Source organism: Bubalus bubalis, chromosome 4 (genome assembly GCF_019923935.1).
Source record: "Bubalus bubalis isolate 160015118507 breed Murrah chromosome 4, NDDB_SH_1, whole genome shotgun sequence".
NCBI lineage: Eukaryota > Metazoa > Chordata > Mammalia > Artiodactyla > Bovidae > Bubalus > Bubalus bubalis.
In genome coordinates, this window is record NC_059160.1 from 160318071 (window position 1) to 160340327 (window position 22257).

At 34.2% G+C, this 22257-nt stretch overlaps 1 protein-coding gene and 1 pseudogene across 3 annotated transcripts in view; one reads left to right on the forward strand and one right to left on the reverse strand.

Annotated features, from left to right (window-relative positions):
• The window catches only part of WAPL (WAPL cohesin release factor), a 77882-nt gene that overhangs the window by 7102 nt on the left and 48523 nt on the right, over positions 1-22257 (reverse strand). For all 3 annotated transcript variants that reach the window (XM_006066605.4, XM_006066603.4, XM_006066604.4), the window contains 12 exons: positions 14944-15039; positions 13777-13929; positions 13373-13509; positions 12549-12660; positions 10527-10754; positions 7524-7635; positions 7080-7177; positions 6328-6404; positions 3629-3804; positions 3193-3308; positions 2814-2978; positions 211-418 (listed from right to left, as the gene is read on the reverse strand). In XM_006066605.4, coding sequence (XP_006066667.4) covers positions 211-418; positions 2814-2978; positions 3193-3308; positions 3629-3804; positions 6328-6404; positions 7080-7177; positions 7524-7635; positions 10527-10754; positions 12549-12660; positions 13373-13509; positions 13777-13929; positions 14944-15039 — 1678 coding nt within the window. The remainder of the gene's footprint in view (positions 1-210; positions 419-2813; positions 2979-3192; positions 3309-3628; positions 3805-6327; positions 6405-7079; positions 7178-7523; positions 7636-10526; positions 10755-12548; positions 12661-13372; positions 13510-13776; positions 13930-14943; positions 15040-22257) is intronic.
• Positions 959-1044, forward strand: LOC112584790 (annotated as a pseudogene).

Consider the following 22257-nt stretch of genomic DNA (forward strand, 5'->3'; position numbering starts at 1 on the left):
GAGGAAAAGCAGATCTTTCCAACAATGCACATACACCATTCTCTCTGCTAGAAGAACTGCTACGAAATAGCAAAGCTTGTGTGCACTGAACTAGAGAGCCCATAAAATAGCAAGATTATGACAACATGAATTAAAAAAATGTTTCACTGGGGGGAAAAAAAAACAAAACAACACATCTTTTAAAAAATAAACCAGTCAAAATAAATATACCTTTATTGAGGTCAAGTTCTTCATCGTCCTCCTCCTTCTTATTTTTCTCTTCTGTACCATCAGCCTTCTCAGTTGATACCCACTGTATTTCTCCACTCGTCTCCTGCCACTCCCCACTCTTGTCATGCTGAGTGGTGGGAGCGTCTTTGATCAATTCATCTGTTTTACTTTCTGCCAGCTGTGCTGCTCGCTCTCGCTCAAGGAACAGCTGATAAACATTTTTGAAGATCATTAAAAAGGGATCACCTACCAACATCAATGTACCCAAATATAAGGCTCTATTTGCTTTTAAACATCATTAACCCTAAGAAGCATACTGTCTGGTAAAAAGGCTAAGTATCAGTAAAAGCCCTAGCTCTACATCCAACTGAAAGACAAAAACAAAACTATAAATGCTGCTGGGATTCAATTAAGTAAATTATCTACCAATGATGTACGCATTCTATTATTAAGAATGAAAATCTCAACACTTTCCTTTAATTTGGATAATAACGGGCAGGAAGTTCAAGTAAAAAAATACAAATTAAAAGTTAAAACAGTTAAAAATTCTTTAAATCCAAGCAGCCTGGATAAATTAACCGGAAGGAAGAGAGGACAGTGAATAAAGTTTCATAATATTGGGGCAAATCAAATGGCTTCTTTAAAAGAAATTTAAAGAAATAAAAACCAAAGAAAGTAGAAAACAAGTTTTCAGAGAAAGACTGAGAACTAAACCTCAACTGCTATATTAACAATAAAAGTACAGTGCGTGCTTCAGCAACACATATAATAGAGAATATTAGCATGGTCCCTGCACAAAGATGAAACCAAATTCATGAAGTGTTCCGTATTTTTTTTTTTACAACCAGAGATTATCACACTAAATGAAGTCAGTCACAAAGAGAAAGACAAACACCATATGATGTTATTTATATGTGAAATCTAAAACATGACACAGATGAACCTATCTACAAAGCATAAACAGACTCGCAGATACAACAGACTTGCTGCCCACAGGGAGGGGGATGGGAGAGGGAAGGACTAGGAGTTTGGGGTTAACAGATGCAAACTATTACAGAATGGATGGACGCAAGGTCCTACTCCATAGCACAGGGAACTATATTGACTGATGGGATAAGCCATAGGGAGAAGAATATGAAAAAGAATGCATATGTATAACTGAGTCACTTTGCTGTGCAGCAGAAATTAACACTGTAAATCAACTACACGTCAATTAAAAAAAATGCAAGTACAACTGTCAATGGAAGTATACACCAAAAAACTCTAAAAAGGGAACATACTAAAAAAACTCTTGCCTTCACTTATTTCCCTGTGCTGGCACAATGTTGAATGTACAGAAAGCATTTCATATATTTGCTGATATGATCTGGAGAAACCCAAAATTACTGATGACAGCTACCAGAAAACTAAATGCCAAGTAGATCTCAAAAACTTGCTGAAATATACAGAAGAATGGTATGTAAACTTTAATACCCTTAAGAAAGTAAAATGTAACTTGTATATAAAGCAGTATTTCTTAAAATTAGGTTCAAGGGGAACCCAAGATCCTTTCAGGGAGTACGTGAAGTCAAAACTGCATTCATAAGAATATTAAAAGGTCAACTGACTTCTTTCATTCTCTCATGACTGAATGGTGGAGTTTTCCTGAATCTACACACTATGTAATTATGCTATTGTTTCAATGGCTAATAGAATGTATGCCTGTACTTTATAGTTTTTTCAGTTTTGACTTCTAATTTAGTAAATATCAACAGATAAAGCACATGTAAACAAAGCTCTTTGGAGTCCCCAATAACTGTTAAGAGTATAAAGAAGTCCTGAGATCAAAATGTTTGAAAAGAGAATGACAGGCATCTAGTTGCAGATTATTTCCTGAAAATACACTTCAAGCACTTCTAGTTTCAAAAAGACCAAAAGGATTAAAGGTTAGCAAAGACTTCAGAAAAAAATGAAAAGGATGGTTCATTATTACTGTCACTTAAGGAAATGACAAAAGTAGCTTGCATAAAGACAAAAACTGTAATGCCAGCATTGTAAAAAAAAAACCCAAAAACTCACATATAGTTTTGCGAGGAAGTATAAACGAGAGGAAAGGGAGTGTTTGGGGGGTGGGGTGAGTTAGGGACATCAGTTTTAACATATTAGTATATATTCTAACAATTTCTAAGTTAGGAAATTACTACAAAGATACACATACTTTGAAAAGTATGTCCCAGTATTCAGATGCACACAGTCCTGGGCACAGGTCAGACCAGTAAATGCTCGAAGACTTGAGCCAGATGGGCTAAGTCCTCTATCCCATCTATCCCATCTGGGATAGAGGACTAAGGCTAGAAGTTAATTCCTAATTTGCTGTTAATAATCTGTCTTTGATTCATAAACAAATGGGCCTTATTTCTGCTTTTTGCTAACAGTGTCTAATGAGTGACAGTCATAGCTGAAAACAGCAGAGTAAATGAAGGAATGGTATACATTCTAACCTCTCACTCAACTGGTAAAAATATCAGAGAGAGAGGAGGTTGAAGGGAGACAGAAGATGCAAGTGATCAAGAATTTGGACAGATGCAACAAACAAAGGGTTATGGTTTTAAGTTGCTGCTTACCTGCACTAAAGCCTGAACTGCATGAACTTGTCCAGCTATCCTTAAACTATCATCTCCTTCTCCACTACAGAAGGAAGAATCAAAAGAACATGATGTTTCCATGTTGACAAGACAGTGCCGATTTCGAGCACTATATTCCACTAGATTTATCAGTAGACCTAAACCCTACAAAAATGAAAACATGCATGTTACCACAGGTGAGGATTAAAAGCAAATGAACACAATATACGTCTCTCACAGGCAGCCAGAAAGCTAGCCAGTGCTCTACCATCTACATGGTTAAAAACCAGTATATAAAATGATGATCTTCCCAAAGATGTTGTTTGCATCATCTTACTAGATCAAGTACGCATTTATGAAACAAGTCACTCAAACTCACCAGCACTCGAATATCGAATCTCTGCTCCTGAGGTAGGTACTTTGGAACCTGAAGCACACAGTTCATGGCTGTGCCAATCAAGCCATCCTGCTCTCCTGTTTTGGTGCTGCCCCATTCTGAAGTGGGGAATGGGGAAAGGATGAAATTATGGCAAACTATTAACACGGATATTAAAGGTTAAAAACATATAGCTTAAAAAATAGTTATTTCTTTATTAAAATATATTGTTGACTGTAATTTTTCTAAGCCAAGCCACAAAGCAGATTTTAAAAATATCAGCTCTTAAAAGCAGTTAAATCTATACATGAATAAGTGAGTTACATGACAGCAATTTAAAAACCACTACATTGAGAGAATAAACAAGGGAATTAACTTATTTTTACATGTAATATTGTATAATCTATAAATGAGAATATATTCAGGAAATATGACTTACCATTATCATTAGTTAAGTTGAGCAGCACCCCAATGATGGCCCTCATGCAGTCCTCCACTGCTTTGCCCACGTGGTTAGTTACATTCTGCTGAGGCAGAGGCTTACTGTCAGGTAAGCATATACTGTTCTCGGCACGGTTATACTGCTTAATCAGCTCTTCACAATGTTGTAATGCTCTTAAGAGAAGACAAAATACAGACTATTATGCTCAACAAAAATAGTTATATTAAGAACTTCTACTGACTTGGACCTTAATGCTTTAAATCTGTCATAAAGGCTGCCAAATTAATCTTTTCCTACTCCAGATGTTATGTGAACTATTTAATCATGTATCAAACATGTCTGATATCACACTAGGTGTTAAATTTTATTTTGGGAAAATGATAATATAAATTTTTCTAAGCAAAGTGAAAATTATAAACTTGATGCAAAAGTTTATACTACCAACAGCTGTCCCCAATTTTCACAATCTCTCCAACATAACAAACCTACTACCCCACCTCACCCAAGGTAAAACACATTAAAAGCCAACACTGAACACTTCTGAATTTCATTTAGATGTTTGTCCTTTAGAATGTAAACTCTCAGCAGGTAGAGAATATTACTTATATTAATATTGCATAATAACCTTGTATAAACAGATACTAAATACTTCATAAACATTAGAACATTTTTAAAAGCATGAGGTCATTTAACTGACATGTTTGTCTCCTGGCAGTCATGCAAGGGTATCAGCTACATCTAAGGATTCACAAGATACTACCCAAAGTAACAAGGAAATGTAATCTTTAAGTGGTTCTAGTATTTCTGAGACTCTCTTTAAATCACTGAGTCCATTAACTTAATATCTACGAGATAATGATGAAATCCACGAACTGTGAGTTGATTCTTCATGTATTATATACCATGCAAAACCCTTAAAACTACTATGTCTAATTCCCCTCTAGCTGCTTCTTAAAAAACACTCTCTAATTAGGAAGGTATTCGTGTCTAACCTAAAACAATGTGTTCAGATGTTTGGGGATGTTCGCCAGGATTACAACATGCTGTTACTGTTAACTGCCTAAGTAGCACTGAAATAAATCTGTTGGGAGGTGAGAAGAGACAGTAATTGTTTAATTATTCAATATACTATCCTTGCATTTATCAGCGTTCTACTGAAAGTTTCAGAAAGTCTGAGGAGTGGTCTTTCACAAACATCCAATTCTAATGTCTATTGACACAAGTTCCTAATCACAAAGGTTCCTGATGTTGTTTTAGAAGGCATTTGTCAGGAGTCATTAAGTATACAGGAGACATTTTAAAAATAAGATACAAATTTAACTTGCACAAATACTCTGGTGAGACAGTAAAACAAAGTAATAGAACAACTAGAACACATACCTTAAGGGTATTAAGTATGACACAGAATTCACAAATACAGGATGGAGGGAAAACCTACAGACTAAAAACAAGAATATTGGGAACTAGAGACTATTAGAAATTTGGGATTATGGGAAAACTGAATACTGACTGGACTTATAATATTAAGCAATTACTAATTTTTAAGAGATGAAAATGCTATTGTGGTTATATTTTTTAAAGAGTCTTCTTTTACAGATTATATACTCAAGTATTTATGAATGAAACTATATGAAATCTGTAATCTGCTCCAAAATAACATAGAAGGCAGAATGGATAAGGTTATATATACATGGTAACATGACTGGCCAATGTTTGATGATCACATTCAAGCTGCATGTACATTGGGGCTTATCATATTATTGTCTACTCTTATCTCTGTTTAAAATTCTCCAAAACAAGAAGTTAAAAAAAAGATAAACTTGAGTCGGGCTGTAGTGGGCCTTTGATACTAAGGACTTTGGACATACATCTAAAGACAAGAAATCACACAGATTTGGGAGTTTGGGATTATTTTTACATAACAAAAATCTGAAGAAGGTTAACCCACTGTGGTATAACATTAGACAGGCTAGAGGCCAGAGTACTAGGGCAGAGATAGCAACAACTAAACAGACTTATTAGTAAGAAGCTGCTGTTAATAAGCTAGTACCAAGACTGGAGACATACTTGGAAACTTTATACACACTGAGGTGATATCATTAGCCCAGTGTCAAGAAAGCTGGCAGAGAGTGTGAAATGAAGGAAGCTACATATAGATCTGGGAAAACAGATATAAATAAACAGCAGAAAGCAGCTAGTAAAATTCATTTACAATAAAAATAAGGACTAATGCTTACTACTATATGCCAAGCATTGTTTTAGGCTTTACGTATGTATATTAACTCATATATATTGTACATAATCTATATTATATACAATATACAAATGATATTTTAAAATCTTTTTTAGAATTAAAATATTATTTAAAATCTGTATCATATGTAACTTAAAATATATTAACATATATACTAATTCTTTTACTGCAACAACCTTGGGTAGGTAGACACAATTATTACCCCCTTTGTGTAAGAACCTATAAGTTCAGAGCTATTATAGGGCTGATGTTCTCAAGATCCAAACTCAAGTCATTCTGGCTTCAGAATCTGTACTCCTAACTTTTGTACCTTACTGCACTGCTTCTTGTTCACAAAACTCGACAGACGGCAGTCCTTTATGGAGCAAGGTGACAACGGCACTTCCTTTAGAGTCAATCCAAACGCTTTAAATAAACAGCATGACATTTCAGAAAAACTTACTTAGCTGACGAAACAATGAGTTGTGAATCTTTATAGGCAATCAAGTAGCTTTGATTCTCTGGATTATGCACGGTTACCTAAAAGGGAAAATTTTGAAATTTTGTTCACACACAACACAAAGCACTCTAAAAGACATAAAGATGAGGAAGAATTAGTCCTTGTCGTCTAAAGGGAGTAACAACCCACATGTTCTAAATTTAAAATAACAGAGCTACTGCTTTATTACAAAATCAAAACACCACTGTTATAACTGCTCCCTCACCATTAATATATTCTGTGCTATACTTTCATTGTAATGAACTACCAAGCACTTTAAATGTCAGAAAAGTGTTGTCACTGACTTAATAAACTAATATTTTAAAGTTCTTAAGTAGATTCATTTAGACTTAAAAAATTTAGATGTTTATTTAATGTACTTGACACTCCAGAAGAAAAAAGGAACAATGTGAATTTCATCTGTGCCAAGAACTTTTCATTCACACTAGATTATTTTCCCATAGATGTTTCATAAAGTACTCAGCTAATCCAATCTGGTCAACATAGTCTATGCATCCTGAAATTCACTGGCAGCATAAATTCTAATCTACATTGAACTAAGTCATTCATAAAAGTCAAAAAACAGACAGACTGCATTACAATCTCAATTTGGATCAACAAAAGTGGAACTCTAGAGATATATAAATTATGACAGTCTCACACAGAGAGCACATTTAAGATTAGATCATTTTCTTCAAATAGCTGTCCATACTTACGCTTTCTAAAACTCGTAAACATCTCTCTGCTCCCCATAATGAGGCTACTAGTTTCTCTTCATCCTCATCTTTACTTAAATGATCCACACATTCTTTCACTAGGAGAAAGGAAATGGACATAGATTAACATGTCTCGTCACTTCAATACTTACCCCCTTTACTAACATTAAAAGTCATCTGTATACATGCTATCAATGTGTTGGAACCTCTCTGAACACTTATTCTAAGTTTTATACAGTGAGATGTTGAAATGTATGAGACTCTAATTTATAATAACTTTCCAATATCAAATTATTAATGGCCTTTTCTTTAAAAGTTAAAAGATTTTGAAGATGCTACTAAAAGGAAGAGATCTTTTCAAACTGATGCAATTATTCTTTGAAATATATGAACAGAATATTCGGGTTTTAAATAAAAAAATGTTGTATGTGTAATATATCATACCTTTATCTACAATATGATCCAGACCACCCAAAAGCCGTAGTTCTTCTTTAAACCAGTCTCCTGCTCGTTTAGAAGTAAGGGACAGTAAAGTCTCCATAGCTAAATGCCCAGTCTGAAAATCAGAAGCACCATTAATGAATATTGACTCTGAGTAGTAATTCTGAGGCAATACTTCTAGAGATTGCTTTTTTAAAAAAGGAAATTGCATGCTACCAGCCCACAGTATTTTTTAATATAGTAAATGCTTTTTAAAAGTAAAACTAGTTTAAAACTGGTATCAGAATAGTCTTAAGCTAAAGAAGTGTTTTTATCCATTGGCTTGTTTTCAGAGAAAATCCATTATTTAGTCTATCACTTGCCAGTTCGATAAAATATATACTGGTACCATCATATAGGCTCAAGGGCGAATCAAAGGGTATATTTAACTGTGGATCAATACACTGGATTAATTTACCACAAAGGTTGTAAGAAGAAATACTCCAGAAACAAGGTGTGGGTGCGTCAAAATTTTTATCTGTTGGTAAAAACTGGTATCTTACTGCTTTGCTTTATGTTTTCTAACTACAGCAAATGAGCTTATTTTCACATATTTATCAGTTACCTGTAATTCTTTTAGTGTAAGTCCCCTGTCAAATATTCTTCCCTTTATATTCATGTAAAGTAGCTTGTCTTTTACTTACTGTTCTATATATTTTCTTATCTATTCTGAACAAAATTACTTTGTTTTTTTTTTAGGGTTTCATATTCACCAATTTCAAACTTTATACTACAGGGTTAGCAGCTTGGATACTTTGGCCTCTGTGACAAAATTATATATAAACAATGATTTAGGACTACTACTGGAGGAAGCAAAGAACACTCAGAGCCATATTTATAAACCAGGCTAGGTTTTTTCCCATCCCTTCATTTGCCTTCAATTATTAATTTTACTTTTTAATTGAATTTCTTTTAAAAGGGCAACTTGGTTCCTGTGACAATAAAGGAACTTTAATATAACAAAAGAAATGCTTTTAATGTAACAAAGCTGAAAAGACCTGGTTATCTTCCCAAAGCTTACTGCTTTGAAAGATGCAAGTTTACAGTAAGTCTTACTGGCCCATTTTGAACTGAATATAAATCAGATATTTAGAAATGCAAAAAACAGATCTTATCAGCAAAAAATCTTAATATTACTTATTTAGAAGAGATTTTATTTTATACCTTACAGATTTTATTCTGTACTTTAAAAGAACAAGGCTGATGATGTCCAAGGTGATAAATACAGATCTAGAATTCAACACCACAAAAATAGATATAATTTTGCTCAATTCTCATTCTAAGTCCTTGAAAGAGTAATGTAATAAGATCAGTTCGGGCAGGGTTAGCTCATGAGTCACAGCAGTGAAAATGAAGACTAATGAGGCTTTCTTTGCTTAAGAAGAAAAGGGCATAGTAATTTGATATTAATACAACAAACATTCGTAAGATCTGATGCAAAAAAGCAACTTTATTGTTTGTTTCTATAGGCATTAAAAAGGACTGTTTGGTATTTTAGGCTATATTCAGTATATAGTATGCTAGTATTTTAAAATAGCCTACAATTCAAACATTTTATTTGAAACTGGAATACTGGTCAAAGAGTTAAAAACACAACCAAATCACTAATCAGAATACTATTCAGCAATTTGTGAGCTCTGTTATTTGAATTATATTTTAATATTATAATATTAATATTTAAAAATATCTTTCCATGGTACGTCAGGAATAGCAACATATGTCAAGGAACAGGTTGAGTAATGAATAAAACAATGTGTAGGAGACAGTCACTGTACAAAACAATGTCTATTGTTAAAATTTAAAATGAACACAATACCCAAGATTAGCTGAAGGGGGCGGGGGGGCATGCCACATCCTAATATTAGCAACTGTGTGTTCTCGTTTTAATCATGTGAGTTAACTACTTAACATAGCACAGTTATTATACTGGTATTTACCATCCTAGTAAATTCAATAAATGATGGGAAAAAATTCAACAAGCAAGTTTATCATCTTTATTTAAGAGCAAATGCCTGGAAGAATCTAAATGTTGGGAGAGAAAATTATAATGATGATAGTAACAATAATTTTTAAAAGCTGCATTTATTCAATTATGCAGCAAATAAAAATTATAGGCTCAAACATTCCTTTATAGCATTAAAAAACAGTATATGTTCTAAAAATGTTAAAAAGTATGAATGTATTTTAAAAATAGGATACAAATAGTTTGGTGAGGTGGAATGATTGTTTATCCACACTTGAGCATAATAGCTATTTTCTAATCTTAATAAGTTAAAGTACTAAATACATGTCAATTTTGTATCCTATCTTTTAATGTTAACTTCCTTTCCCCCTCAACTCCCACTCTACCTGAATCTATTCCCTATTCTACCTTAACTAAGAAGAGCAATAATCATAAGTCATTATATGGCTAGCACAAAGCATTCTGTAATTTTTGAAAGCAAATATTGCAGTCTTCAGTTTAGTGGACAGTAGAAAAACCAGTAATTATATAATGTTGGAGCTGTCTGTAAGTCAAGTATATATAAATAAATAATCTTATTTTTTCAAAATGACAAGGCCAGTTATCTTCCACTGGCCTACTAATCTGTGGGGATATTCTTGATTCTACGAGTTTTTTAAAAAGCCAGAGGAAAGTAAAACTAAAATCAACCAAAAGCAACATAATCATCTTAAACTTGGGGAGTTGAACTAAGCATAAGCATAGCCATGGCCATGACCCTGAGTATGAGGGACATTGCTCTACGGAGGGGTTCATGCCTAGGAATCCCCCTTTTCAGTCTTGGTCCCTTGCAGCAGTTAATCAGACATCCTGAGATACTCTGAAATAAATGAATGCTCACTGAATATGGCTCTTTCTTAAGATCCTTTAAATCTTTATTCCTAAAACCCATAGCAGCCTAAATGTAGTTCCTACATTTTAAAAAAACTGACATTTTCATTTTACAACCAAAGGAAGGAACTCACCGTTATATTTTCTAGATCAAGGTGCTTATTGTGTACAGTTTCACAGAGCCTTCGAATTTTTTCTTTGATTTTGTTCATGTCTTTCTCATTCAGCAGCTTAGCTGAAGAAGCATCTTGTTCCAGTTCTAGGAGTCGAATCATCAGATCTAGGCTAGCTCTATCAAGATCCATGTTTAAACGATCTCTACTCAGTATGTACATGAGGGCAGCTGTACAAAGGGACAGATTCTTCAACAGGCCCAAAAAGGGGAAAAAAAGTTAATGTAAGCAATTAGTGACAATTTCAAGCAACAAAAGACTATTTTGACATTTGTTTACATTTAGAAACCTTGAAAATGTTTTATTCAGTGAAAATCTCCCTCTTAAAATATTCTAGGGAAATGTGATTTCAATAAATACATAAAGCACCACAGCTTAAAATTTTCCTTTCTACAGACTTTCTCTATACGAATGTCTCAGTAGTGTTTAAGTGGAATTATATTTTTTCTGGCCATTCTGTGCTAAATGAAGAGTTTACAAGACCTTTTTTTCAGCTATATAATCCTACTTTATAATATACTTCACTCTTTGTTCTTTATAATATAGTGAAGTCAAATTTCCATTTAAAATCAATAATGTAAATGTGTTTTAAAAAATAAACACAGCTGAGTTTGTGTTAATACATAAACTCAGGATGCTCGAAGAAACATATTAGACTCATTTCTTTAAAATAAACCTATCAGGTCTGGTTGAACCAAGTAGTTTTTTTAAAACATCATTAATATCATGTGCTCTCAAAAATCATTCAGATCAGGTAGTTAGTACATTCAGCTTATAAAATCTACATGTACTGAAGGTGATATAGATAAGCATTAACAGAACAAAGAGGTCTATGTTAGAATATTCCCAACACCTGGGATATTCTGTACTTAAACATTTTTTCTATACATCTAATTGAAGTGTACTTGATCTTACATGAATTTCAATGCACAGAAACACAATTAACTATCTAAAATTTAAACTTTAAATCTCCAAAGTTCAAACTAGGTTTCTAATTAACTGCTTACAGAGCAAAATATGTTTGGAAATAAAGCTTTGGAGATCCACTGCTGCTAAGAATATATATTAATGCTTTGGTCCTCTCATAACTTCGTAAGAAGGCACATTAATTCTTATTTCTCTCCTTCCTCATTGTTTTGAACCTGCTACAACTTGGTAACTGACTTATCTTCATTTGGGCTTAAGTGTATTGCTTTCAGTTTCAGAAGACTCAGTATTAGATTCTGTCACCTAATCTAGACTTCGAATATAATTTTCCTGAATAAAAATATAATAAAGCCATTTCAAATTACCACCACTTATGATTAGTAATGATTTTTTCTAACTTTGAAAATGTTAAACCTAACTTTTATATGTAAATATCCTATTTTTTAAGAGAAAGTATCAAGTCATAATGAAGATGAGGATGTGATTCCTTTTCACAATGGGATTCAACATCCAAGCAAAACATTTAAAATGTTAATATCTAAAGTTTTTATTCATGCTATTAATATTACAAAGTAGTAAAAGTTGTCCACCCTCCCCCCCAAGTACTTTCTGATCCGAGGTAATCAACGCTTACAGAACTAAGTGTTCAGTATGGTAGGTATGTCATGTCAGACAATGGTTAACAGTATAAACTGACAAGGAGGAAAAAATGTTGAGCAAATAGTCTGAAATGATTTATTAAGCAAAAAATCCTGGCATTAAGTTTTTCTAAATATTTAGCAAATATGGAGCTTCACTGGTGGAGGTGAAGAATCTGCCTGGCCAATGCAGGAGATACAGGTTCAATTCCTGCGTGGGGAAGATCGCCTGGAGAAGGAAATGGCAATCCAGTATTTTTGCCTGGGAAATCCTATGGACAGAAGGCTGGCAGGCTACAGTCCTTGGGGTTGCAAAAAGAGTTGGGACACAACTTAGCTACTGAACAACAAAAACAAATTTAGTAAATATAAACTAGAATTCTAAAATAATGCTTCTCAACCCCAGAAACTTAAATACCTGATGATGCTGGGAATCATCCAAGGTTTTAAAGACCATTGCTACCATTCCATGTGCTCTCAGGTGCATTCGAAAACTGGGCATGGCACATTTAGTAGCCAAGCTAATAACACTGGAAGAAAAGAGACTAGGTGAAGGGGACTGAAAATAGCTAGTGTGTTTTGTTTTAATTTGCATAATACCTAAATAAACAACGGAGTGCTCGGGGGTTGGGGGTTATGTGTATCAAAGCATTGCCCATGCACATCACATGGGCAAACCAAATTTATTAAATACTCACTGATGCACAGTATGTGATTAGGTACGCTATATTAAAAAAACACAAATAATACACGATTGTCTTCAGTGTATCCTTTATATTACTGCTACCATTAAAAGTAAAAACATCTCAGGTATCTTCCATGTTTCTGATCCATAAAAAGTATAAGTATATAATTGGACATATTCCAAATGACTGGATAATTCAATCAAACCAAGATTTTCAAACCATTATAATATGCCAAAGATGATCCAAATCAAAGCATGCTTAAATCATTTATCACTTGCTTATATAAAATCTGACGCTAAAAAAGAAAAGATTCTTTGGCATAACACTTTTAAACATCTGGAAACTGAAGCCTATGCTATGCTAAAATGCTGTACCATCCAACTTTCTTTAGTCCATGTAGGATCAAGTCCCTTAAAAGAAATCAATCACATTTTAACATCACTGGCTATAACCTACACCTATGATAACAAAAATTGCAAATGTTTGGCTCCACTGAGCTAAAAAACTTTAATGAGGAGCATGCATACAATTTTCAAATATAAAAATAAGATCTTACCTAAGGCAACGTGTGTTTAGAGGCTGTGTGCTCTTTAAGCCACTTAACAAGTACTCAATGTCATCAGTGAACTCTTGGTTTTCACCAAATTCCACCACATCATTGAAGTGCTTCACGTGCTGAACAACAGTATACAACTGCCAAGAAAAAATAAGTCCACCTCTTTTGTAACTATGAAGTAGCATATTTAAATCTATGAACTTGCTCTGCTTTATTTAAAAGTGTATAAAGTAAGTTTATTAGATGGCAACCAACAAGTGTTTTAAAAACATTGGTAGCAGTAGGACAAAGTAAGTTTGTGGTTCAAAACTCAGTCTCAGTTACTGATACGTGCTCAACATTGAAAGGCTAAATTACATACAAAATCCTATCCACATGCAGCAAAACTGTATATGGATGCTTACTTCTTTGTCTTCTTTTCTGCATTTCAGTGCAGTAACTATATCCTGGTAGGGCTGAGTAGGTATTGTCACAGTTTTTATCACTTTGGGTGGTGGTGCAGGAGCCTTAAAAACTCCATCATCTTTTTGATTTTGCTCCTTTGAAGACAGCCTCACCTATTAATAAAGGTATTAAATTAGTTGTTCTAAATAAATATATAAAAATAGTAACATCTCATCTACTTGGTAAATTTAGCTTTAGAGTAATAAAACCCCAATTCTCCCCCTCAAAGGTAGGGGGAGGCCTCTGGGGATACTTCAAAAATTCCATGCACTATAAGGTAAGACTTATATGTTTTACTCACAGAAGAACCACTCAGGAACTTATTCTGGTCTTTTCAACCTAACATTTCATACAATTAGTTATCCATCTCCAGAATCATTAGAAGGAATAAAGAACCAAAATGACATACAAAAATAGCACTGACAAACAACTCAAGAGACAGGAAGAGGAAAACGACAACAGACAGACAAAAGAACTTGTAAAGTATAGGAGTCCACAGTTCACAGTAGAAAAAAATCAGCCATAAGAGCATGCACAGTAATGGTTTAATACTAGTAAAAGGAGCTTAATATATCAAGAAGACAGAGAACTGTACATTTTAGGATGATCTCTATCCCTATTTTTTATTGTCTACAAAGAACTCATTCTTTGATAGCTCCATATGACTGAGGTGTCACTATTAGTCTGTAAGTATTAATGCATGATCCTACCAGTTATTCTGGAGCAAATAATTTGCTACAAATCTTTTTCAAATGTGTTTTAAATTGAAAGGTATTACTATAATGCAAGAAAAAAGTTCTGCTCTAAAAAACAAATTAATCACTCAAAGCCACTTTAAGATCAGTGTAGGATATACTGATATAGCTCTCCATCATTTAAAAATTCCATAATATGGGGATCAAGAATTGTCCAGTATTTTTGAGGCCTTCATTCATAACCTAGTAACACCAGAATTTCTGTTGTCCTGCCCACAATCCTTACTTTTCCAGTAAATTAAACTAAAATCACTAAATTTTAGTGAAGAAGTTGAAAATAAACTATTAAACAGAAAAGCTAGAGACTTTCAAATTATGCTTAATTTAATATTCCTCATACAAACATGAAATTGCAGAGTACAGTTCACTTACTGTGACACTCTGAGGTTTTACTATTGGTGGTGCAGGTAGTTCTTCCGAGTCTGGATGATTCCAATGTCTAGCATTATATACGGCTTTTGTAGGAGACTAGAGGAAAGAGAAAAATATCAACTATTTCCATCTTACTCTGCATCCTTATAAGACTATCACATTTTAAAACTAAAAATCACAAAGAATAATTTATATAAATTGGATTCTTTACCATTAGCACCAACTGGGAAGCCAAGATACACAATATCTGATTTATATTACCATTATGCTCCTACCACGCCAATGGCAGATATGGAGCCACTGTCCTATTTTGACACAAAATCAACAATCAGTGTTCTGGGCAACTATTACCAACCAAGAAAAGAAATTTAAACCTCCTGTTTGGCTCATATTAACTTACTAATCAATACAGTTAATTCAACCTGTTCTTTATTCCTCATGCTACTGATTCATGCCCTACATTCTTCCAACAATGAAAATCAGCCAGCTTACAAGAAGGGATAAAAGTCCTTATTCATTTAAGTGAAACTGGTGTGTTTCCAGATGAGTGTCATTATTAAAGTTTTCAGGGTTTTTTTTTTTCAGGTTTTATATAAAGGTAAATATGGTATGTATACCAAATATTACCTAACACAGTGGAATCTAATTCAGTACTACATACTAAAATACATGCAAAATGTATAAAAATGCATACGGGGTAGGATAAAGATGTAAATCACCCCACCCTACTACAAGTTAGTTTACTGCCAAATCAATATACAATAAACTTTATGAAAAAGACCTTTCAGCTTTAACACTTTGAATTTTAAAACTGAGTATAAATAACTATGAGCCTGCATAATCAAATCCACAGAATTAAATCTGTATTAAAAGGAACATATCTTCATTTTCAAAAGGAAACTGATTAAACAGACTGATAACATTTTCTCCATCATTTACAAAATGATGTTAAATTATGTCCTTTAAACTTCAAATAATCTCATTAGAGATTTTTAGTTTGTAAGAGTATAATTAATAATCTTTGTATTTTCAGTATTACATATAAAAAACAAAGGAGTACAAGAAAAGAAACATACTTCACGGCTGGCCAAAAATCTACATAAAAAATTAACCATCTTCCCTTACTAGCCTCAATGAAGTAACATTATTAGAATTGAGCATCATACAAAGTGATCTTTTTATATAAATATTTTCTTCAAAATAACCATGCTGTGACAAAAACAACTGTGTAAGCACCAGAAGAACTGATTTTTCAAAAGACAGAGTTTAAACTAATTCACATACTAATTTTGTTAGAAAATCTTAATGTGAAAAGGAATCTACTGTGAAACTTACATAAAGCAGAAAGCCTCACTTGTACTGTGTATACAAACACATTAGTATTCTTACATATTAGCATAAAGTAATGCAGTATTAGTAAACTAAAGCAGTTTATGCAATAACTTATCAGGCCTTGTGAGGTAGAGCAGACTCAACATAAATTTTTAAACCTCTATTCCTTACTATTTTTTTCTCAATATCTACATAATTTACATGCCTGCTAGTTGTTAGATCCCTCATTTCACCTCAAATACCCAAAGCACAGCCGTAAGCCCAGGAAGATAACAGACTTTTTAAAAGAATAGGTGCCTCAAACCTGAAGCACTTATTTTTAAAAAGCATTGCTTTCAAGTAAGAATATTTTGGATAATATAAAGGTTATCTGCTTCCACCAGTAACAAAACAGCAGAAGTCAATGTTCTAAATTAAACAGACCCTGGAGACTGGGACTACTACATATAAAACATACACGTCGCTACACATAAAAGAAATAAGAGCTTACTGTGTAGCACCGGGAAGTCTACTCGATACTCTGCAATGGCCTACATGGGCAAAGAATCTAAAAAAGAGTGCATAAATGTATATGGATAACTGATTCACTTTGCTCTACACCTGAAACTAACACAATGCTGTAAGTCAACTACACTCCAATAAAATCTTTTTAATTAATAGCAGAATATAGATATATATTAAACAGACCCCCTTTTAGTTAACTGCAAGTGGCAATACACCTAACAGTTACAAAGGAGAGACAGCAACCACATGGTGTGGGTTAAAATCCAGGTAAATAGTAAGTTCTACTGCTACTTGTTACTAAATATTTTTCTCATCTATATAGCATTCATAACAGTATCTACTGCAAAAGGGTTGTTGTGAGGATTAAATGAATATATGTAAAACACATATTAGAATGCCTGAAACAGTATGTACTATACAAGTATTATCACTGATAGTACTAATTATAATAACTATTATGTGATGATGTGCAAGTCTGAGTTCAGAAAATTGGAGTGTACACACACACACACAATCTACTCACATAACAGAGGACTGAAATAAAAGGGATAACTGACATAAACATACTCTGTTAACAAATATTATTATAAAAAGCAGACTGGGATATACTGTTCTAATTCATCTCAAAATTCAACAATATCCCTGATAAATACAGAGGCAAAAATCCTCAACAAAATACTAGAAAATTAAATTCAACAGCACATTAAAAGGATCATACATCCTAACTATATATAGGATTTATTCCTGGGATGCAAGGTTGGTTCAACCATGAAAACCAATCAATGTAATACACCACCTTTATGGTGAAGGACATATATCACATAATAATCTCAATTGGTGCAGAAAAACCACTAAACAAAATCCAACTCTCTTTAATGAAAAATATTCAACAACAGAAACTGAAGGAAATTATCTCAACAGAGGTCATATTTTAAAAGGCCCACAGCTAACATCATACTCAACAGTGAAAAAAATGAAAGCTTTTCCTCTGAGAAATCAGTAACAAGGTAAGGATGTCCACTCTCACTAATTAAACACAATACTGAACATGTAACAAAAGTAATTAGGCAAGAAAAAGAAATAAAAGGCATCCAAATAAAAAAAAAATTTTCTCTGTTCACAAATGACATAATCTTGTATATAGAAAACCACAAAGATCTCACCAAAATAAAAAACCCATTAGAACAAATAAAAATGTATTCAATAAAGCTGTATTTGAGCAAACTCTGAGAGATAGTGGAGGACAAAGAGAGGAGCCTGGCATGCTGCAGTCCATGGAGTCACAGAGCCAGACACGACTCGGTGACTGAACAGCAACATGATACAAGGCTGCACTACACACACCAACAGAGGACATCAGAAGAGGAGATGAAGGAAATTTCATTCACAACATCAAAAAGAATACAATGCTCAGGAATAAATTTAACCAAAGAGGCAAAAGATTTGTGTGCACCGAGGACTACAAAACGCTGAAATTAAAAGACAGAAAGAAATGGAAAAACACCCTTTGTTCATGGATTAGATGACTTCGTAGTTAAAATGGCCATACTACTCAAAGTGATCTACAACTTCAATGGAATGCCTGTCAAAATCCTAGCGGTAATTTCTATAGAAACAGACCAAACTTAAAGCTTATATGGACTCTCTAAAGACCAGGAATAGCCAAACAATCTTGAGAAATAACAAAAAACCCAGAGGCCCCACATTTCCTGATTTCAAAACATTACAAAGCTACAGTAATCAAGAGTAGGGTACTGATGCAAAGACAAATATATGGACCAAGTGTACAGAATGTAACACCCAGGAATAAATCCACATATATATGGTCAAATTATCTTCACCCGTGGAGGTAGTCTCTCCAACAAGCGATACTGGAAAAACTAGATATCCACATGCAAAACAATGAAACTTGACCTTCATCTTACACCATACACAAAAATATTTTTAAAACTTAAAAGTAAGACCTGAAGCTAAAACTCCCAGAAAACATGGGGGGGGAGGGTACTTAACGGTGGTTACAGCACTGACTTCTTGCCATGAAGCATAAGCACAAAAGCACAAGGAACAGAAGCAAGCATAAACAGCTAGGACTACACCATGAAAAGCTGCGGCACAGCAAGGAAAGCAATCAAGAGTGAGAAATGCAACCTACGGAATAGAAGAAAAATCTTCAAACCATTTGTCTGATAAGAGATTACTATCCAAAATATACAGGGAACTCCTATAAGTCAATAGCAAAAAAAGAAAAAGAAAAACAGGCAACAGACTTGAATAGAAGAACACTGAGCACTGAAGAATCGATCCTTTCAAATTGTGGTGCTGGAGAAGACTCTTGTGAGTCCCTTGGACAGCAAGGAGATCAAAACAGTCAAGCCTAAAGGAAATCAACCCTGAATAGTCATTGAAACGACTGAAGCTGAAGCTCCAATACTTTGGCCACCTGATGCGCAGAGATGACTCATTAAAAGAACCCTGATTCTGGGAAAGACTGAGGGCAAGAGGAGAAGGGGACAGAGGATGAGGTGGCTGGAGGGCATCACTGACTCAAAGGACATGAATTTGAGCAAACTCTGGGAGATGATGAAAGACAGGGAGGCCTGGCATGCTGCAGTCCATGGGGTCACAAAGAGCCAGACACGACTGAGCAACTGAACAACAAATATGATCCTGCAATCCCACTTTGAAGTATTTATTCAAAAGAATTAAGAACAGGATTTCGAAGACATATTTGTACTTCCATGTTCAATGCAGTATTTTTCAAAATGGGCAAAAGGTAGAAATAACCTAATTATCCATCAACAGAGAATAAAGAAACTGTTACACACACAACAGAACATTATTCAGCCATTAAAAAAAAAAACAAACAAACAGGAAATCCTATCATATGCTATAATATGAACCTTCAGGATGTTACCCTAAATGAAATAAGCCAGTCACAGAAGGACTTAATACTGCATGATTCCACTTGTAAGAATTCTAGTCAAACTCATAAAAATAGAAATGGTGGTTGCCAGTGGCTGGACAGGGGCCAAAATGGGGAGTTGCTATTCAATGGGTATAAAGTTTCAGTCAGGCAAGATGAAAAAATTCTAGAGAACCACGGTACAATACCGTGCTTACAGTTAACATACACTTAACAGTTACTATACACTTAACAATCTCCTATGAGGTAGACCTCATGTTGTAGTTTTTATCACAATAAAAAAAAGAACTTTGAAAAGCATTTGAAGCTTAACAGTACACAGAATAAATATACAAGTTATATTCAAAAGATACACTCATGAACATTTTGTTTACTTTGTTGAATTAAGGTGGCTTAGTAAACACTATTATTTTAAAAGTTTTGACAAGGTTTTGCCATTTTAATGCTAAAGACTAATCTAAAAGAGTGAATCCAATGAGAACTGTTGTTCCCTACTGTTAATAGTTTCAAAGTTTTACCAAGTTAATATAGGGTTTATTATAGGGAGCAGGAGGATTTGAGGATACACCCTACTATTTAAAAGTTAAAATAAAAAAACATGCATGTGGTTAATACAGACACACTGGGGCATGGGTCAGAGGTAAGATATGACCAACACGGACTCTGAGCTCTTGACATCATTCCAAATAGTCTAGCAACTTCACACGCACCTAAGTGCACGTCACACATGATACTGTGTACAGTATCTACAAAAACACCAGACAGCAATCAACTTTTCATGGAAAACAAAACCCCTCTTACCACTCAGCAACCCAGCTAAATTGTAACTGAGTCCTTTCAACTGCACTACCAGGCTTACTTAAATCTTGTTCATTTTTATTCTGGTTTAAAAACTAGATGTATCATATTAACTAGATTCCTTAACTTTTTAGTGTTAAACTTATTTGTGGATTCCATTTCTTCTGAAATCTACTCCAAAGAATACTTAAAAACAAAAAAGTAAAAAAGCTCTTAAGACTATTCTAACATCCTAAAGATTTGGAATCATTTTAGCATATTTCAATCCTAGTAATCTTAAACATACTAACATACTATTCCTTTGTTTCAGTTCTCCAGGGGCATGACAAATAAGAACCTCAAATGTAACACTGTGTTACAGCTAAGGAAAAAATATGCCAGTGACAGATGCATGGCGCATGACGCATTTATCTATGAGAGAGAATTCAACTTCTACAAAAACAATGGACCAATTTTTATAATTATAATGCAAGGCTATGGTTAACAAATTGGCTTGTTGAATCACAATTAGAAAAAAGAGGTAAGAAGAGTTCTTTCATGAAAAGCTAAGAAGAAATGACAATATTATGGTATTCTTTATTGAGCTGGCTCTCAAAGGGGGAAAAAAAATTGGAATAACTGCTTTTAAGCCATGTGAACTTTTTAGCAGTACCAAACTTATTTCTGAGTTTTAAAGAGCACTGTGTACTAAATGAGGACAAATACAGTAAGCTGATTTGAATCCATCCAGCCTTACCCACCGGAGAAGGCAATGGCACCCCACTCCAGTACTCTTGCCTGGAAAATCCCATGGATGGAGAAGCCTGGTAGGCTGCAGTCCATGGGGTCGCGAAGAGTCGGATACGACTGAGCAACTTCACTTTCACTTTTCACTTTCATGCATTGGAGAAGGAAATGGCAACTCACTCCAGTGTTCTTGCCTGGAGAACCCCAGGGACGGGGGAGCCTGGTGGGCTGCCGTCTATGGGGTCGCACAGAGTCGGATATGACTGAAGCGACTTAGCAGCAGCAGCAGCAGCAGCATTACCCACACAAGGATATCATAACACAACTGCACTCTCACCAGTCATTCTGTCAGCGTGCGCTACAACTGAATGACTTCTGAAAAAGCAGAGTGCCACAGTGCACAACAGTGAGTGTGTCACACTTCCGTGACAATTAAGAAGGGAGAAAATTAATCTGGATTTGACTTTTTTTTTAATTCTTAAGGTTTCTTTTTGTTTAAGATGGGCAGGAGAGGCAGAGAGTATTTGAGGAAGAAAGTTTCACAAAGATTAGGGTACCTTTTGGCTCTTTAGAACTTTCTTTTAAGCATAATGATATAATCTCAGACTGTCTTAAACTATGATCAAAACAGCCTTAAAGTAAAATTTCCTAGTTTGTTTAAATATTCAGGGCATAATTTGACGAAAAACTGCACCTATCCCTAAACTAAAACCAAGAATGTCTCTACTGCTAACAACTAGACATTCAGAAGTGTGAAGACAGAGCACTAAGCAAAGGTATAATCCACACGTACATGGGATGAGTAGAGCTGAAAATTTTTCCTGATTCAATTAAACCCTACAGATTACTTTCAAGAGACAGTTATTTTTATGAATAAATTGTCAACTCCTATCCACGAGAACAATTTATCTGCTACTCAGCTGTTTTACCTTCAAAAGAATTTGTAACAATTTTATAAAATTTTATAACAGGTATTGCCACATCAAAATATCATCTTAAAATAGCATAATTTGAGCATAAGCTCTAAAAAT